The sequence below is a fragment of the Mustela nigripes genome, unplaced genomic scaffold (assembly GCF_022355385.1).
Source record: "Mustela nigripes isolate SB6536 unplaced genomic scaffold, MUSNIG.SB6536 HiC_scaffold_148, whole genome shotgun sequence".
Lineage (NCBI taxonomy): Eukaryota > Metazoa > Chordata > Mammalia > Carnivora > Mustelidae > Mustela > Mustela nigripes.
Genome location: NW_026739562.1, coordinates 6668178 through 6685220, shown reverse-complemented (window position 1 = coordinate 6685220; position 17043 = coordinate 6668178). Strand labels below are relative to the sequence as shown.

The 17043-nt window shown below is 56.9% G+C and overlaps 1 protein-coding gene across 2 annotated transcripts in view; it reads right to left on the bottom strand.

Moving 5' to 3' along the window:
- Nucleotides 1–400: 400 nt before the first annotated feature.
- LOC132008515 (CD82 antigen-like) overlaps nt 401–17043 on the bottom strand; it is a 47324-nt gene continuing 30681 nt past the window's right edge. For both annotated transcript variants that reach the window (XM_059387156.1, XM_059387157.1), the window contains exons 4-9: nt 14476–14600; nt 14263–14337; nt 5202–5303; nt 1961–2167; nt 1598–1681; nt 401–1342 (exon numbers count right to left, since the gene is read on the bottom strand). In XM_059387156.1, coding sequence (XP_059243139.1) covers nt 1265–1342; nt 1598–1681; nt 1961–2167; nt 5202–5303; nt 14263–14337; nt 14476–14600 — 671 coding nt within the window. In that variant the 3' untranslated portion in view covers nt 401–1264. The remainder of the gene's footprint in view (nt 1343–1597; nt 1682–1960; nt 2168–5201; nt 5304–14262; nt 14338–14475; nt 14601–17043) is intronic.

The window sequence follows — 17043 nt, the reverse complement described above, 5'->3', positions numbered from 1 at the left end:
TGCGTGCCCCTCCTCTGCCCTGCCCATCTCTCCTGGGGGGCTTCTGTAGCTACAACTTATTGGGACCAGAGAATCTAAAAGCAACACGATTCAGGAGTCACTTGGGGGAGCTGCTGAAAATGCAGATTCTTTGTCCCCAGCCCAGATCTGCTGTATCAGAATCCCCTGGGCCCAGAACCATTTCACCAGCGCTCCCATTGGAGTTAGAGACCCACAGGGCTGGGGCTGGTGAGGAGCCTGGAGAAGCCAGGGACTTTGGGCTCTGCCAGGCTCCAAGGCTAGGCAGCAGCGCCACCTGGTGGGCCCTGCGGAAACACCTCCCAACCAATGCCCCTTCCAGCCCTACTTGAGGGTAGACCGCCTCTTACCAGTTTGTTTTCAGGACTCCAAAAGCAGCATCTCCAGGCGGCAAGCTGGATCGTTACAAATCCTCTTTAATGTTACTTGTCAAATCTTGGACGTGTTTTATAGAACTGTGCACAGGGCCCCTTCCCACTGCCTTACAAGGCACAGTTTCACCCACCCATTCCCTCGGGGGCAAAGGACAGGCCCGCCTAGTTTCTCCGGGGAAAGCATCCTCCCCCCACCCCCCTTTCCCTGGACAACTCGGGATCCTGGCAAACGCAGGACCAGCTGTGTCATACCCCCGGGGTTCATCCCCCGGATTCCCTAAGCAGCCCAGAGCCAGTCCAGATTCCCCGGCCCAGGGGACCCCTTCTTCGGCCCAGCTCAGAGCCTCATCCTCGGTTGATCTGAGCTGGCCTGGTGATGGGCTGCTGCTCCTACGAATGTGAGGTAAAGCCCACCCTCTCCCACCACCTTCAATGAAAATGTGAAAACCAAAGATAGAAGAATTATAGTGGAAAAAAAAAAGTTTACCCACGCAGTGGGCAGCCCCGATGACTTCTCCAAATCCCACCCCCATCCCCAATGTTGAATACACCTTTCCCCACCCCATGTACAAAGCTCCCAAGGTGGGCAGAGACCCCGTGCCCCTGTGCAGAGACGCCGTGGGAGCGTTCTCTCTGGGAGCCTACGCGGATCCCGGCAGGCAAGAAGCAAAGCAGCCACGGAGCCCCTGGGGCTCAAGTCTGGAGGCAGAAAGGTAGGGAGACAGGTCCAGGCCCCAGAAAGCCTCCCCTCTCCAGCCAGCACAGGACGGGCACAGGGAGTGAGGTGGGCGGTGAGCCTAGAGCAGAACCTGGAGACCCTGAGGAGCCTGGAGGCGGGGGGACTGGCAGGGAGATGGGGGACAGCAGCCGCCTCAGTACTTGGGGACCTTGCTGTAGTCTTCAGAGTGGACGTGCCGGCACAAGCAGATGGACAGGAGCATCCCCAGGAACTGTGGGGGCAGAGGGCAGGAGTCAGAGGGAGGACCCAGGGCAGCATCTCACTGTGCAGGTCGGCGAGGGTCCCGGGGCTTGAGCAGGATGGAGTGGACCCACAACGAAAGCCTCAGGACCAGCCTGTGGCTCCTGCGGCAGAGGCGCCCAGGGAGGGGACAGTGATCAGGCCGGCCTGGCCTCCCTGAGGCCATCAGCGGGGATGGTAGGGCTGGGGGCGGAGCCGGGGTGCTGGAGGGGGAAGGGATTCAGACCTCGATGACAGCGACGCCCACACAGATGCCTAGGATGATGCCCACGTTCTCCTGCAGCCAGGCCTGCACCTTCTTCATGCAGCCCTACAAGGGGAAAACACGACCGCGTCACCCCACCACGCAGCCTCACCCCACCATGCACAATGGCCGGGACGCCCCGCCCTGACCTGGCCCAGAGGGCCGGCAGAGCGGGGTCTGTGTGTTCCCTGACTGTGTAAATCAACGAATATGTTGCTGCAGGTACAAATGACAAGCAAACAGGTGAATCAAAGGCAGAAACAGCTAAGTGAAGGAAGGGTGGCCCGAGTACCCAGACCCCAGGGTGCCCCAAGTCCAGCGCGGGCCCCACAGCTGTCCACACACCTCATGGTACACGGGCCAGTACTCGGGGCTGTTCCCGCTCTCGGTCCTGTTGCTGTCGAAAGCCTCACAGAAGCCCTTCCTCACCACGAAGCTGTCCTCTTCCTCCCTCCTGGCCTCGCAGGAGCAGGGGTAGGTGATGTTGGTGCGGTTCATGAGCTCCGCATTTTCCGTCCAGTTGTAGAAGCTGACCCAGCCGCAGCACTTCACCTGCGGGGAGACCGGCTGCTCACGCCCACAGCTCTCAGGCAGGCGGCCCTCCAGGGGGAGGCGGCATCTCCAGGACAGAGGCTCAGATCGACCACTTTCAGCCACCACCCCCCTCCCGCCCAGGCCCAGCAAACCACCAGGATCAGAGTTTAGGTTTCACTCTGGCTTCTGGGAGCCACAGGGAATTTAAAGGGGCTTTCAGGAAACAGACATCATAAACATTAAAACAGCAAGAGACAAAAAGTCAGGGGCAGTAGAAATACAAAGCAGCACAGGAGGGACGTTCAAGTTGAAAGACAGGACACAGATAAGTGGGACAGAGCAGGGCAAACAACACACAGTTAAGAGTGGGGGTCTCGGGGAGCTTGGCAGCCTCAGTCCGTAGAGCAGGCAACTCTTGATCTCTGGGTCGTGAGTTCAAGCCCCACATTGTGTATGAAGCCTACTTGAAATAAATAATTTTTTAAAAAGAGCGTGGGGTCTGGAGTCCAGCAACTGGGTTCAAATCCCAGCTTTGCCATGTACCAGCAGCTTAACTTCGGTTAAAGTGCTTTCCTCAGTCTCCTCATCTGCGAAATGGGGTAACAAAGGTTCCTAAGTCAAGGGGCTGCTGGGAGGACTCCCCGGGATGAGGCAGGCCAAGTGTCCAGCTCTGATCTGGATGGCTCGGGAAAGGCCAGCTCCACTTTTAGCTGCTGTGTACATGTTAGAATTGAGATCTGGCTGTGAGCTTCCTGGTTGTCAAGGTGAAAAAGGAGATATGGCCAATTCTGCGTTTTGGAAGAGAAAATGTTCTGGCTCCAGAGGGGAAGAAGGCCTTTTGAGACTCCCTGGGCCAGAAGCGCCTCCGTGGGGCTCGTGAAGGGACCCTGAGGGGCTGTGGGTCACATCTGGGCTTGAATTCCTGACAGGGCTGGGATGTGAGGAGCTAGGCCTGTGCTGAAAAGGCCCCTGGGAAGGAAGAACCGAGTTGGGGAGGGCCTGTGCCAGCCACCAGCCCCGGCTTCCTCGTGGTAAAGGGTTAGCGAGAGCCACTCTGCCAGGGTCCCTGGGAGGATTAAGTGGACTTGCAGGGTAAGCTTCACGTCCCCCTCGCTGGGTGCATGGATGGTCCCCCCTGCTTCCCTCCCAGCTCAACGTGGCGGGTCCCTGACCAGCAGCCTGGTGACCAGCAGGGGGCGAGCCAAGCTCAGGCAGTGGCTGGGACAGGTTCCTTCCTTCTGTCCTCCTTCCCTCTGTCTGGATGCTTAGCAGCTTCCAGCCTGGGCCAGAGGCCAGCACGGCTGAGGGGCGCACCCAGGCCCTCATACCCTCATCAGAAGGCAACAGCGCTCCTTGACCACCACACCAGGCAGAGTCCCCGACCCCGCCTCTTGCCGAGACCAAGAAGCCTTCATCACCAACATGCCACCAAAGCGCTGTGTAAGCGCCACCGGCTTCACACACTCCTCTCACGGGTCCAAGGCCCTGTTTGCCAGACAGGGACCCAGGCTCCGCAAGCAGCAGAGCTGGTAGTCCCAGCCTCAGGGGCCTGACTCAGTCAGCTTTCTTAACCACCGTGCCAAGGAGGCATCTGACAGACATCAGAATGATCTAGAGGCCTCACCAGCTGCAGAAATCCCCCAACCAGTCAAGTGCTTCCCACGGCAGGGTGCGCACCATCTCTCAAGGGACCCGCCTCTCCCCCAGGCTCCTTGAAGGAGGGACGTGTTCATCCTGGGACATGAGGGAACCCCCAACCTCAGCAACTGTGGGTCAAACTGAACGTGTGAGGAAAACATCTTCCCACAGGCACTGAGCGCCACAGCGGACACAGGCCCCCCCCAACCCGGCTCCATCTGGTCCTCCTCACCAAACACTGTGAGGCAGGAAACACTACCCTCCCCTCTTCACGGCCCAGAAAAGGGGATGCACCCATGTGGTTTGGACAGAGTCCCGTCTCCAGATCCCTGCTCTCCTGGTGCCGTGGAGTCGGACCTACTCCCGCTGCCCCCACCCCTGCCCCTCATACCCCAGTCCCCTGCCAGGCGGCAGTCAGTCAGAGCTGCAGGCAGGCCCTGAGTGACCGCTGTGGCCGGTGCCCCCTCGGGAGATAGGAGGCCGCTGCGGCAGCCCAGAGACGCTGGGTCCCCACCAAGGGCATACAGCCTCTGGGACCTGATCCCCGAGGTCCGTTTGTGTGTGTGGTGACTGGCTCGCCATCAGGGCATGCTGGGAACCCAGTGGGCCAGTCAGTTATTCTGTCTCTCAGTCAGTCAGCCAGCCCACCATTCATTCATTCATTCATTCATTCATATAGTCAGTCATTCTGTCTGCCAGTCAGTCCATCATTCATGCATGCATTCATTCATTCTGTCATTCATTCATTCATTCAGTCAGTCAGTTCATCATTCGTTCAGTCAGTCAGTCAGTCGTTTTGTCACCAGTCCATCATTCATTCATTCAGTCTGTCAGTCATGGAATCTGTCAGTCAGTCATTCTCTCATTCCTTCATTCAGTCAGTCTGTCTCTCTCACTTACCTGAGGTGGAACACACACACACACACACACACACACACAGCTTGACAAAATTTTAAACATAGACTGACATGACTGCCAGTTGGATCAGGATTTAGATAGAACATTCCTTTCACTCCAGAAGGTTCCCATGGGTATATCCCATGCCAATACCCTCCCAGAGGTAGCCTCCACTCAGACTCGTGTCTGCACATCAGCCTTGGCACCCAGTTCCTTAACCCCCCGGAGGGACTCCTGACACTCCCCAGCCTGGCTTGCGAGGAGGGCCCTCCTGCTCTGGCCATAGACTGGGGGCATCAGGAGCCCCGGGCAGCCTCCAAGACCCTGGGCCCCCTGAGAGACTGGGGTGGGAGCTGGGGTGCTAGGCAGGGGTACAACTCATAGGCCCCTTGCCCCCAACAGATACACACTCATATACAAACTCTCTGGAATATTCAGTCAGGCAGACGACACCCAGACTCAGACACACTGGGCCAGGACGCTCACGCCACCCCCACCCCTGCCACCGTCGCCTTACCTGGGCCTGCACGTAGTCCCAGGCCTCCTGCAGTCTGTCCTCATGACTGTCCTTGTAGTTCTGAATGAGGTTGGTCACGATGTTGCCCATTTCCTGCTTTAGCTGCAGACGGAGGGGAGAGTAAGGGTCAAGGTCGGATTTCCTGAAACCCATTCCCCACCTTTGGTCACATCTACTTAAACGGCCTCTCTCCTCACCCACCCCCCTCTGGGGACATGCTCACACTCAAAAGCATCCTACTATTCATGCCAGCTGCTTTTCTAGTGCTTCTAGGGTGCCAGGCCCCTGCTGGCCATCACAGGAAGCCCGGGGCAGTCAGGACCTACCACAGCTGCGCTGTAGTCTATTCGGCACTCAGCGCCCTCTGGTGGCCTCTCATCCCTCAGGAAGAACACCGCCATCCTGTCAGTGGCCCACAAGGCCCAGCTTTGTTTCGCCCCCGCTCTTCCCAAACCATTTTCTGTTTTTCACCTTCTACTTCAATTACCCAGATCTGCTTTGCTGTCTTTCTGCTAGGCATGCTCGTGCCTCAGGGCCTTTGCACTTCCTCTTCCACCTGTCATCCTCTTCCCCCACATATTAACATGGCTCACTGGTCCACTTCCTCCAGGGCTTTGTTTAAAGGTCACCTCCTCCGAAAGGCCCTCCTGGACCATCCTACAGAATATATCTCTTCTCTGTCCCCTCCAACACCCCCTCCCAGGCTCTCCTCAGCCTGCAAGGGTGGGCCTGCTGTTTCATAGCATTGTCATTACGAGCTCATTCCTTTTCAGGATGTACTGTGTCTCCCCTCCACTAAAATGTCAGAGTCATGGGAGCAAGGACCATACCTGGTGAAGCCTGGCCAGGTCAGACGTGAGCTGTACTTGAATAACGGATGGCTGTACGTTCACCGCCTAATGCTGCGCCCCAGGGCAGTACTCACATACTCTCCCCATTAGTCCTCATGCCTGCCCTGCAACCCTGCGAACTCCAGATCCTGACTGTGTCGGGGAATTCAGGGTCCGTTGGTGAGGGAGAGAAGCATCTGCTTTTCTCAACGCCACCAAGGAAACAACGATTTACAAAGGCAGATGAGGGGCACAAGGAATAAAAGGACTCAGCCCCAAAGGCCGCCCAGGGGCGGCTCTCAACAGAGGATCGCACCCAGGCAGCTTTTCAGGAACAAGTCAGCCGTGCAAAGGGAGGCAAACCCGAAACCAACCTTGAGAACTGAGAACAGGGCCCCGAGCCCCAGGTAGGAACAAGGCCCCACCGCCCCCCTCCGCTGCCCTCCACCCTGAGAGCCAGACCAAGCCTGGCCCCGCCTGGCCTCTCCCATGGACCTTGTCCAGGGGCCTCCCTGGCACACCAGCACAAATAAACGAGTCACAGCCACCTGCTGTCACCACAGAAGCCCAGGGTGAGAGGCCAGGGTACCGAGGGGACCGCCACAAACCTGTCCCTGGGTTCCGGAGAAAGGGGAATCAGGATATAGGACAGACACTTCCTGGCAGGGGTTTTCAAAGCCCAGCTCACAACGCGGTGAGTGGGCTGCCTCAGCTCTCCGCGGGCAGCTCAGAAAACCCACAACCCTCTGGAGAGACCAGCAGCCCTGGCTCCTTGCCCCCTCCCTTCACGGCCCTGGGAAACCAGCCCCGCTCCCCAGGCCTGCTCTCTGCCCCCTCCCTCTTGACAGAATCCCCAGCGTGGTTCTCTTCCCTTCACTCACACTGAGCTTTACAAGGTACAAAGCCTTCCTACCAGCAACGAATCACAGCGGCTAAGTTTTATCAAATACCTCTCTGAAACCAGCCATGCTAAGTACTTTTTTGTGCATTAATAGAGATGCAGGAAATGAGGCTCAGAGAGCGTGATTACACAGCAACATGGGTCACACGGCCAACATGTGAAGAGCTGGGATTTGGCCCTGGAACCCAAGTTTTGACCTGTGAAGCTCTATCAGCACTGAAACCACTTGGGCACAGCTTGAAGGAGGTCAGAGCGTGTGAAGGAACGGCCTGGAGAAGCTAAGCAGCTAGCTAGCTCCCCGTCCTACAGCTGGGGCTCCTGCAGGCTTGGGTCTTTCTGCCCTGACCCTCTCTGCTCCGCCTCTTTTCCGGGGGGGGGGGGGGGAGGAGAGAATGATCCGGAAAGAAGGGGGCATTTGCATGGACAGCTGCTTCTCCCACAGCGGTCTTACCTGCCCTCCCCGCCCCCCACCTTGTCTTTATTTATACCCCAGCCCATACTTCCCTATTTCAGGTCCCCTGACATGAGAAAAGTGATGGAAGCCCAGTGGTTTCCACTGAGGCTGGGGGGTTTCCATGGAAACACCACCTCATCCTGCAGCCCAGAAGGGAGCTGAGAGACCCAGCGAGACCACAGGGACAACGGCCGCCGCAGGGGCTGGTTCAGCTCTCAGCAGATGCCTTGGGATCCCCATGCCCAGGAGGCCGAGTCGGGAGCTCAGGGGCAGTCACCCTGGCAACCAGGTCATGCCTGAGACAAGAGCAAGCGGGAAGGGGAAGGGGGAAGATGCCCACTCTCTTCCTTCGTCCCTGTAGGGGACGCTTCTGGGGTTTCTCCCTGCGCTGCACCCAATTCTCCCTTCTAGAAACAGCACTTCCTTTCCTTAGGGGTAACCCCCCCAATCCCTTCATGAGCCCGGAAGCCCTGCCCCTCTCATTGCCATGGGCAAGTCCCAGGCTGCCATCCGCGACCTCCCCCACCCTGGGCACAGGGAGTGCTTCAAGGATGGGATTTGTCACCCAATGTGACCTTCTCTTTCTGCTCATCGGGCAACACGAGGGCCTACGGGGGACTGCCTGCCCAAGAAGGCAGCTGACAGAGAAGAGCCAGAGCCAGATCAAGGGACTGAGAAGGACAGAGTCCCAGGGGCAGCCTTCAGAAATCTGGATCCCACAGAGCCTCCAGCCAGCTCTGGCCTATCTCGTTACTATCTATGCAATGAAGAGTTGTGCCCAGGATTAAAAAACAAACAAACAAACAAAAAACAGTCCTTCCCAAGGACCAGCAGCATTCATTACAGCTCAGAGCAAAATGAAAATGCAGGGTCCCTTGCTTAAAAAGGATTATAAATTTCAACGCAGCAGCAGCAGCAGCAGAGTATAAACCAAGCATGGACCCTTTGAAGCGGAGGGCCCTGTGTAACCACTCAGGTCACACGCCTCCGAGGCCAGTCCTGGAAAGCTGCCCGGTCCCTCCTCCCCATTTCCCAGCACAGAGCACAGATCCAGAGGCAAGATCACACAGCTAGCGAGCAGCAGAGACGGGACTTAACCCTAATGGGGAGGCTCCAGAAGCCTGCGATCTGAACTGCAGCCGACCCCCACTGTTTCCACACCCCCCACACACCCCCACCCTCCCCACCCCCACCCCACCGTCCCCTCTGGGGCAGCTCCCCACTACCACCGGCTGTGCTTGCACTCCACCTTGTTGCAGCCTGCTGTTTCACACAGAGGCAGGATTAGAAGAGACCTCAGTAAGAGCCCTTCCCATACCTTCTTGGGCTCTGCTTAAATTCTCCCCGTATGGAGAACTCAGGACCCCACAGAATGGCACATTGCGGGGGTGGGGAGGCTCTTGATGTAAGCAATTCATTTTAAGTTCCAGAGGGGACCAGCTGAAACAAATCAGATCACTCTCTCCCAGGAGAAACCATTTGGATATTCAAGACCAGACTGGGTCTCCCTCCACCCCCTCTCCTCTCTGGCTCCTCCACCCACTCCTTGGGATGGTGTGCTGACCTCTCTCCATGCTCTTTATTCTAGGCATCAAATTGCCCTCGAGAACGAGGTGCCCCCCCACCGCCCCAAGCAATGAAATGGACCCACATCTTCCTGTCTTCTCCTGGGGATCCCATAGGACATGTTGCCAGGTGCTTTGCCAGAATGCAGACACAGTGGGTCTGAGGCTTCAGCCTGGGATCCCAATAAGAAATGAGGGCCCTTGTTGGTAGTGGTGGATGCAGAGGGGGTGGTGTGTTTACTCCTAGTCACCGCACCCGAGTCTTTCCTGAAAGCAGGCAGCAAAGTACATAACCAGCAACCCAGAACTCCCCAGGCTCCAGTTAACTCCTTGAGGGCGGGGTCTGAGTCAGGCTCCACCTTCCACTGCCACGGAGCCAAGGAGCCACACGGGCACCCAGCACCCAGCGCCTTAAGAATTTTCAACCCAAGGCACCTGGGTGGTTCAGTCGGTTAAGCATCTGCCTTCGAATCAGGTCATGATCCGGAGGTCCTGGGATAGAGACCCACATAGGGCTCCCTGCTCAGCCAGAAGCCTGCTTCTTCCTCACCCTCTGCCACTCCCCCTGCTTATCCTCTCTCACTCTTGTCAAATAAATAAAATACTAAAAAAAAAAAAAAAAAAAAAAAAAAGACTCTCCATCCCACTGCTCTCCATGATCCCCTTCCAGAAGGAATGCCTGCAGGCCTTCCTCCCCTTCCCAAAGGGAAGACAAAGGTCACATGTCTCTGTCCTAGCTCCAGCTGTCCACCCCCAAGGCTGGTAGCAACCTGGGCCAGAGCATCAGGAAGTTTCCGTCATAGGGAGCAGGCATCTCACAGAACAGCACTGTCCTTGGGGAACCCCTTACCACCTATAGGTCAGGGCGTTGCGACACACGCACACTGGCTCCTCTGAGCTTCTCCGGTAGGAAAGGGTAAGAGCGGGGAGGGCATCACCGTGTTCCTGACCAGCCTCCCCCAGGGTGAGGAAGGGCACAGCAGTGTGGCTGGGCCACTGCCCCCAACCCCAATCCCCAGCACCCACCCAGCCCAACTCGAGCTCCTTCCCCTTCAAGCCCTCAGCGCCCTGCTCTTCTGCGCAGCCCCCTGACATTATCCACTGAAGCCTCAGCGGCCTCACCCTTGTGGGCCATTGGGCAGGGGAGCAGCAGGGCCTGCCTGAGTGTGCCAAGGCCAGTGCCCGGCATGTCCCAGCAGAGAGTACTCCCTTTCTTCCTCGAGACCCTCTCCCACTCTCCTCTTCCTGGAGAGGACAAGCCAGAATCCCAGAGCGTCAAAGCTGGGAAAGGCCCCCGAGATGTCAGCTGGCACTCCAAGAGGCTGGGCAAGTTGTCCAAGCCCCTGGGGCAGCCAGAGGCAGATCCCAGCCGAGAACACAGGGCCCTAGAAGCCCAGACTTGGGCCAGGCCCACCAAACTGGGGCTGGATATACGTGATCAGATGAGCAAAGAGCTAAAGGAATCCCCACTCTCAAATCCTGGCCCACGGCTCTCGCTAAGACTAACACCAAAGACAAGAGGAACAGCTGCCGTTTCCTGAGCCCTTACTAAGCATTAATGAAGTTAATGATGGGAACCAGTGAGCCCTCCCAAGGAGTCCAGGAGGTGTCTGCTCCGGGCCAGGCGCTACTCAGGCCCTTCCCATTGGCGGGGCTCTCAAATCCGCAGCAAAGAGCTAGGAGATGGCCTTGGGGAGATGGGCCTTGGGGCCCCGGGTGCTCTGGCACTGAGCAGTGTTCCAATTTTAGAAAGGGATTGGGGTCTGGGTCACACCCCGCATTCTTTCCCATTCATAATTCCCAAGGGCCCCCTGAATGGGGTACACAGAGGCCACGAATAGCCTGGCTTCTCTTCGGGTTTGATTCTGCCACTGAACGAGCTGCAAAGGGCATTTTTGCTTTTCAGAGTGGTTCTCGGATTTCAGAACTGCGGCTAAGGGGAACGGACCTGTATTGTTACCGCTGTCTGACCAGTGACATGCGTGGAGCACAGAGAGGTTGAGTAACTTGCTGAGGGCCTCAGAGCAGCGATTCCAACACGGGCAGTTGAGTCCTAGAGTTGAGGCCTTGGCCCCCTCCCTATCTTATACAAGTGTTGCAGTCTGTGCTCCCTTCAACTCTGGGTGGGAGTGGGGGCCCAGCCGCTTTTCCCTTCAATTCAGAGATGCAGAAGCCCGGGCTCGAGAGGCCATGTGCCTTGCCCTAGGCCCCCAGCCTACCCTGTTGCTGCCCGGGGAACCGTGGCTGCTGGGAACTCAGGGCAGGAGGGACAAATGGCATCCCCAGAGACCACTTCGGGCAGGGGCAGAGGGGACCCCAGTGGCTCGACTCCTTCCACCTGCCCAGGAGGCCTGCAGAGTGAGAGAAAGGACAGCCCATTGCCTCTAGAAGTTCTCTTCCTCTAGGCTCAACAAGACCCACTTCCCCAGCTGGACCTCATCGGCAGGAATAAACATCATCAAGGACATGTTTAGTCTTCCACCGGGATTTACAATGTGCTGGGAAAGAAAAAATAAATCATTCATTCTAACTTGAGTGAGCGAGCACTGCCAGAACATCCCCAGCAGATCCAGGAAATGTCCCTCTGCCTTTCAGGAGAGGTGGGCCAAGGTGAGGAGGGCTGGGACCTGGGGGCATGGGGTATGGAGCCTGGTGGGGAGGAGGAGCGGGAGGCAGGGGAGGGAATCACGGGGTAGGGCGGACAGTTTGGACTGGAGTCAGGAGTCCTGATTCTCCAAACAAGCCTTGCTCTGGGGCCGTGGGACGCCACTGAGGCGGGGCTGCTGGCTGTCAGCCAAGCGGAGATCATACCAGCCCACAGGGAGGCAGGGTGCTGGAAAGGCAGGCATGGGCCTTGGTTGGGTCAGAGGGATGGGGATGGAATTCTCCATTCTGAAGCATCTGAGCTGTGTGTGGCTGTGGCCAAGTCATTTTGCTGCTCTCTGCCTCAGTTTCTTAAAACTGGAAAATGTTTGTAAAACCGAAGTGTGTATCAGGTTACTTGCTCCGCTCCTGGCATGTGGTTGGCATTCAACAGGGGCCCGAGATGGGGGTCGTCGTTATTACTATGAGATGGGGAAATCAGACAGTGAGAAGGCAGACTGCCCGAGACCCTTACAGAGCCGACCGCCTTCTGAGTCATGGAACCCAGCTTACCAGGGCCCAGTTCTTATCCACCCTGATTATGACCTACCACCAACTGGGTCCCAGAGAATCCCCAGGTGGCACAGGGCAGAAATAAAGACCAGATCTTACAATCCTTTCACTGAGAAAAGAGTTGCCCTCCTTTAAATGCTGCCTCCCTGTCTGGTAGCCAAGCGAGCTCCCTTTCATCTGCTGAAACCACTATTTCCCCTTTTGCCTCGGCTTCCAGGAAGCTCAGTATTCAAGTTAGCCCTCAGCTACTGTGTCTAGTGTCCTGGTGTCAGGGCCACTGCTTCTCCTCTCCCACTGTGCATTCAGTCCCTCTCATTTTGACTTTAGTTACCCAGTGCCTGTGTTGGAACTCAACTCTACTTCTGGGAAAGGGCCACTGCTTCTCCTCTCCCACTGTGCATTCCAGTCCCTCTCGTTTTGACTTTAGTTACCCGGTGCCTGTGTTGGAACTCAACTCTACTTCTGGGAGGCTAGGAGTGGATTATAAAGAAGGAAAACAGACTCAGGTAGGAGCCACTGCTATGAAAATCACACCAGTATGAACCAGGAGCCGCCTGGGTTCAAAGCCTGGCCCTGCTGCTTACTCGCCGTGTGACCTTTGATCAGGGGGGCTCATTTCTGCGTTCTGCTTCCACATCTGAAAATGAGGGTGACATGCCCATGACCACACAGGACCCCAGGGAGGAAAAGCTCAGTGAGCACAGTCTGCCCGCCACAGGGGGTGGCAGCCTTGTTCTAGGCTTCACGAAGTGTTAGTTGTTGATGTTGGTGTAATGTTTTCTTGCCTCCCTTCTAAGAAGTGATCTGAAACAACCGGACCTTCAAGTGGTAAAATTAGGAGCCCATGAGCCACCAGCTCCGCCTCCCTGATCGCTAGGTAAGAACTGTATCGCTGGAGGAAAGCGGTGGCCCCCAGGGGCATCCAGGGCATAGGCCATGTGCAGTGGATCTGGGGTGAGCTCTGGGCCCTCCCGTGGCCCAGCCACTGGCTGACTGGGTACCCTAGCCCCTCACCTGTCGGATGGGGAATCACGGGGTAGTATGTGAAAGAATGAAAGCAAAGTGGCCAGCATCGTACAGTAATACATGGTGTGCACTGAACCAACCGCAGGGGTGCGGGGGTTCTAGTCCCTGTATTACTGACAGTATTGTTTGATATCTCTCTGAACACCTGTCTCCCCTGTCTGTCAATGAAACACAGCGCCCAGCTGCCAGAAGGATAAGACAATGTGTGTAAAGCTTCCAGAAGATACTGTGTGCACACAGTAGGTGCTCCTTAAGTGCTAACTTTGATAGTCACAATCAACTGGCTCACCCAACAGTTATTCCTGGCTTCCCTTCTCCCTTGTGCCTGTGTCTCTAGAGTCCCCTTAAAGGCAGGGTACCTTTGTGACCCAATCTGGAGAAGACTGTTGGAGGACTTGCTTTTCTGATCAAAGGGATGGCCCAGGTCTGGCACTGCCCGTTTCCCTCTGTTCCGGCTACAGCAGCACAGATGGTGCTCTGGCAGCCATCTTGTGACCATGAGGTGAGTGGAGTGATCTAGTGAGTGGCATGGTGAGGATGCTGAGCAGACAGCCAGAAGCATCGTCTCTGATCTAGCCTGACTTCTGATTAAGTCAATAGTGAATGTCAGCCTGATAGCCTTTCTATTCCTTTATGCTGAGTGCCTTCCCTGTGACACAAAACTGATTTTCTTTATTGACAGTGTCCTCCCTGTGCCCCATCTATGGATGAGTGGCATGGATTTAGTACTTGCTGAGGTGCTTGAATAAAAACAAGATGAACAACATCTTTTGGGCGTTGACCATGCCGAGCACTGTGCTATGTTTTTACTATGATAATCCCCCTGAATCCTCATCAGAACCAGAAGCTAAATTATTATTGCCCTCCATTTGCAGAAGGGGAGACAGGCCCCAAGAGGCAAGCAGCTTGCCTACCGTCCCCCAGCTACAAGGTGCTGGGGTAGAGCTGCGTTCAGGCCCACGGCGACCCTGCCCAGAATGCTGTACCCCTCCCATCTCACTAGGAGATCACAGGGACCAGACCTTCTGGGTTTGTCTGAGACAGCTGAGGGGCCCCTGGTCTCTCCCCTACCCCCTGGGACCAATCCCCCTCCAGGCCCAGCCCAGCCAGGGGCCAGGAGAGTGCTTACCTTGCCCATGTTGAAATAGAAGAGGGCTCCTGCAGCCACCTGGACGATAAGGATCAGGAGGAGGAAGGCAAAGTACTGGGGACACAGAGGAGCAAGGAGTCAGCTGCATGCCCAGTCCCCTGGGGTGCACCCGCCCTGCTCACCCCTGCAGGCACTCCCGCAGTTGGAACCAGGGTACACGCAGGTGCCCCTCAGCTGGCCGGCAGTACTCACCAGCCCCAGCAGGCAGCGGACCTCCTTGATGGCACCAATGCAACCCAGGAAGCCCATGAACATGGTGACGGCCCCCACACCGATGAAGATGCAGGCCCCTACCTTGAGCGAGCTGGAGGAGGTCTCTGGGGATGGAGAGAAGGACATTAAGTCAGGCCCAGCTGTCTCACCCTCATTAAGCACGCCATCAGGGGAAGGCCGAAGGTCGAGCACTGCTTCCCTTGGGCTCGGCCCCCACCAGGCGCTGTGCTAGCTGCTGGGTAGACAGGAGTCAGAATACTGAGGTCCCCATGGCCAGGAGCTGCCACCCAGTGGGGCGGGATGTAGGGACAATACACAGCACAGATCCCCCAGTTGTGGGGAGAGCCACAGGGACACGGAGGCTAGCTCCAGTACACAACCATGGGGCGGGGAGTGGGCTGGGTGGCTGGGAAAGGCTGGTCTGAGCAGAGGAGAGCCTAGAAGCAGCCTAGTGAAGCTCTGAGAGGGGAAGGCATTGCAGGTGGGTGGGGGAGGGGAAGGAGGGGTGGGGGGTGGGCACAGCAAGGAGGAAGGAGCTAGGATATACTTAAAGAAGGCAAGACAGAGTGGGCCCGTGGAAGTCTGACCTGTGATATGCCTGAGACATAGAGAGGTGCCTGATGACAAGATACCCTCTCTGGGGGCGCCCCTGTGGGCAAAGGTCTGGGTTCCGTCAGAGCACTTGACCAGCAGTTCCCAAGAAGCCCAGCGCATCGCCCGCCAGAACAGGACGCAACTCACGCCCACCTCCAGATGCCCTGTACCCAGAGGCTGTCAGATGCAGAAGAGCTAGGGCAGATGGGCCTCCCCCTGGCAGGGAGTGGCAGACTCCCCCGACAAAAGCCCCTGCACTCTCCGGGAGGCGGAGGGCAGGATGTTTCCAGAAGGCTGGCGCGCAGCCTGGAATGCATTACTGGATCAGGGGGAACCCGTTAGGGAAGTAGATTCCTGGGTCCGTACAACTGGACAGACTTTCTTGGGAGGCCACCCGGAACCTGCAATTTTAATGTGCCAGGCAAGGCATGGCCAGAGCTGGCACAAGTGGCTGTCATCAGGGAGGACATGGGCCAGCTCCGTGGGGGGGCCTGAGAGAAGCTGAGACCCCCACCCCAGCCACCGAGGACCCCTGAGCACCCTTAAGCAATCATTACAAAGCTCAAGTGTGGATGGACAGGAGGGCCGGATTCAGCCCCACTTCCTGGTCACAGACAGAAATGTTCTGGAGCTCGGGAGGAGCTGGCTAGCCCACCCTGTTCTCAGGGTGCAGGGTAGGGCTGCCTACCCCCCAGCTCCACACAGGATCCCCCCAGGCAGGTGGGGTAGGGAGGGGAGTGGGGAAGCAGTGCCCCTGCTGGGGTGAGCGTGGGGGGGCTCCTGGCACTGAGCTCCCATTTTCATTCTAGGTCCTCGGCGCCCTGCTCTCAGCAATTGGCATAGTCAGGAGGAGGCCATCCAATCCACTTTTTCTAAGCTTCCTTGGTTTGGGTTCCTCCCAGGGATGACTCCCAGAGAAAAGAAATTTGGCAGAGTCTGGAATCCACTGTGTGCCTGCCAGAACACGGCTCTTTATCCGGATCATCCCTTCATTTCCAAATCGCTTCATGTCCACGCCAGACCCATGAGGGTCGATTTATATCCTGATTTGTCCCTAAGGGCCCTGATGCCCAGCCAGGCTAAGAGGCCACCCAGATGCCCAGCAGGCAAGACCCAGGGCTGAGACCTCCCCAACTCAGCTTCTTCCCCAGGAGGCCAGCCCAGCTGCAGTGTCTCAGCTTCTCAGAACACCCAGCGGACAGCAGTCCCTGACCGCACCCAGGATCTCAGGCTGGCCCCGATCTGAGCACCCTGACTTAGGAAGGGGCCAAGTGGACATTCTGGGGAGGCCCTCCACTGTGCACGGCAGAAACGTCTGGGTCTTGCCGGGCCTGGCAGGTGCCAGAGTAGCAGAAGTGGCTCCACATGAAAGGGACCGGAAGCAACAAGAAAGGGGTTCCCATTCCAGCTCTCCTGTGAACAGGGTCTGAGCCTGGGCAGGCCATCCTTTGGCTTCTGTTTCTTTCTCTGTGAAATGGAACTAAATCCTACTTCTTCAAGATGTTCTTACCAACTCCATCACTTCCATAGGGTTGACTGGTTACTAGGAGCTGTTCTAAACACTTTTCATTTCTCACAACCACCTTATAACATAGATTTGATGATTATCCCCATTTTCCAGACGAAGAGGCCCAGAGAGGTGAAGTAACTTGCCCACGATCACTCAGCTAGGAGGTAGCAGAGCCAAGATTTGAACCGCAGCAGCCTGGCTCCAGAGTCTGTGCTCCTGACCACAGAGCAAGGTCTGATTAAGGCAGGACTGTGTAGCGAGTGTGAAAACCCTGCAGTATATTGGGGTATGTGGGGCTCAGGAGCCATGGCCCTGTTCATATCCCAGCTCCCACTCCTGGCTGAGTCTCCTGGGACAAGTTAACTTCCCTTCCTGTGCTTCCATTTCCTCCACTGTGAAATGGAGACAGACACACTTCACCCCATGGACTCCCAGTTAGGGAG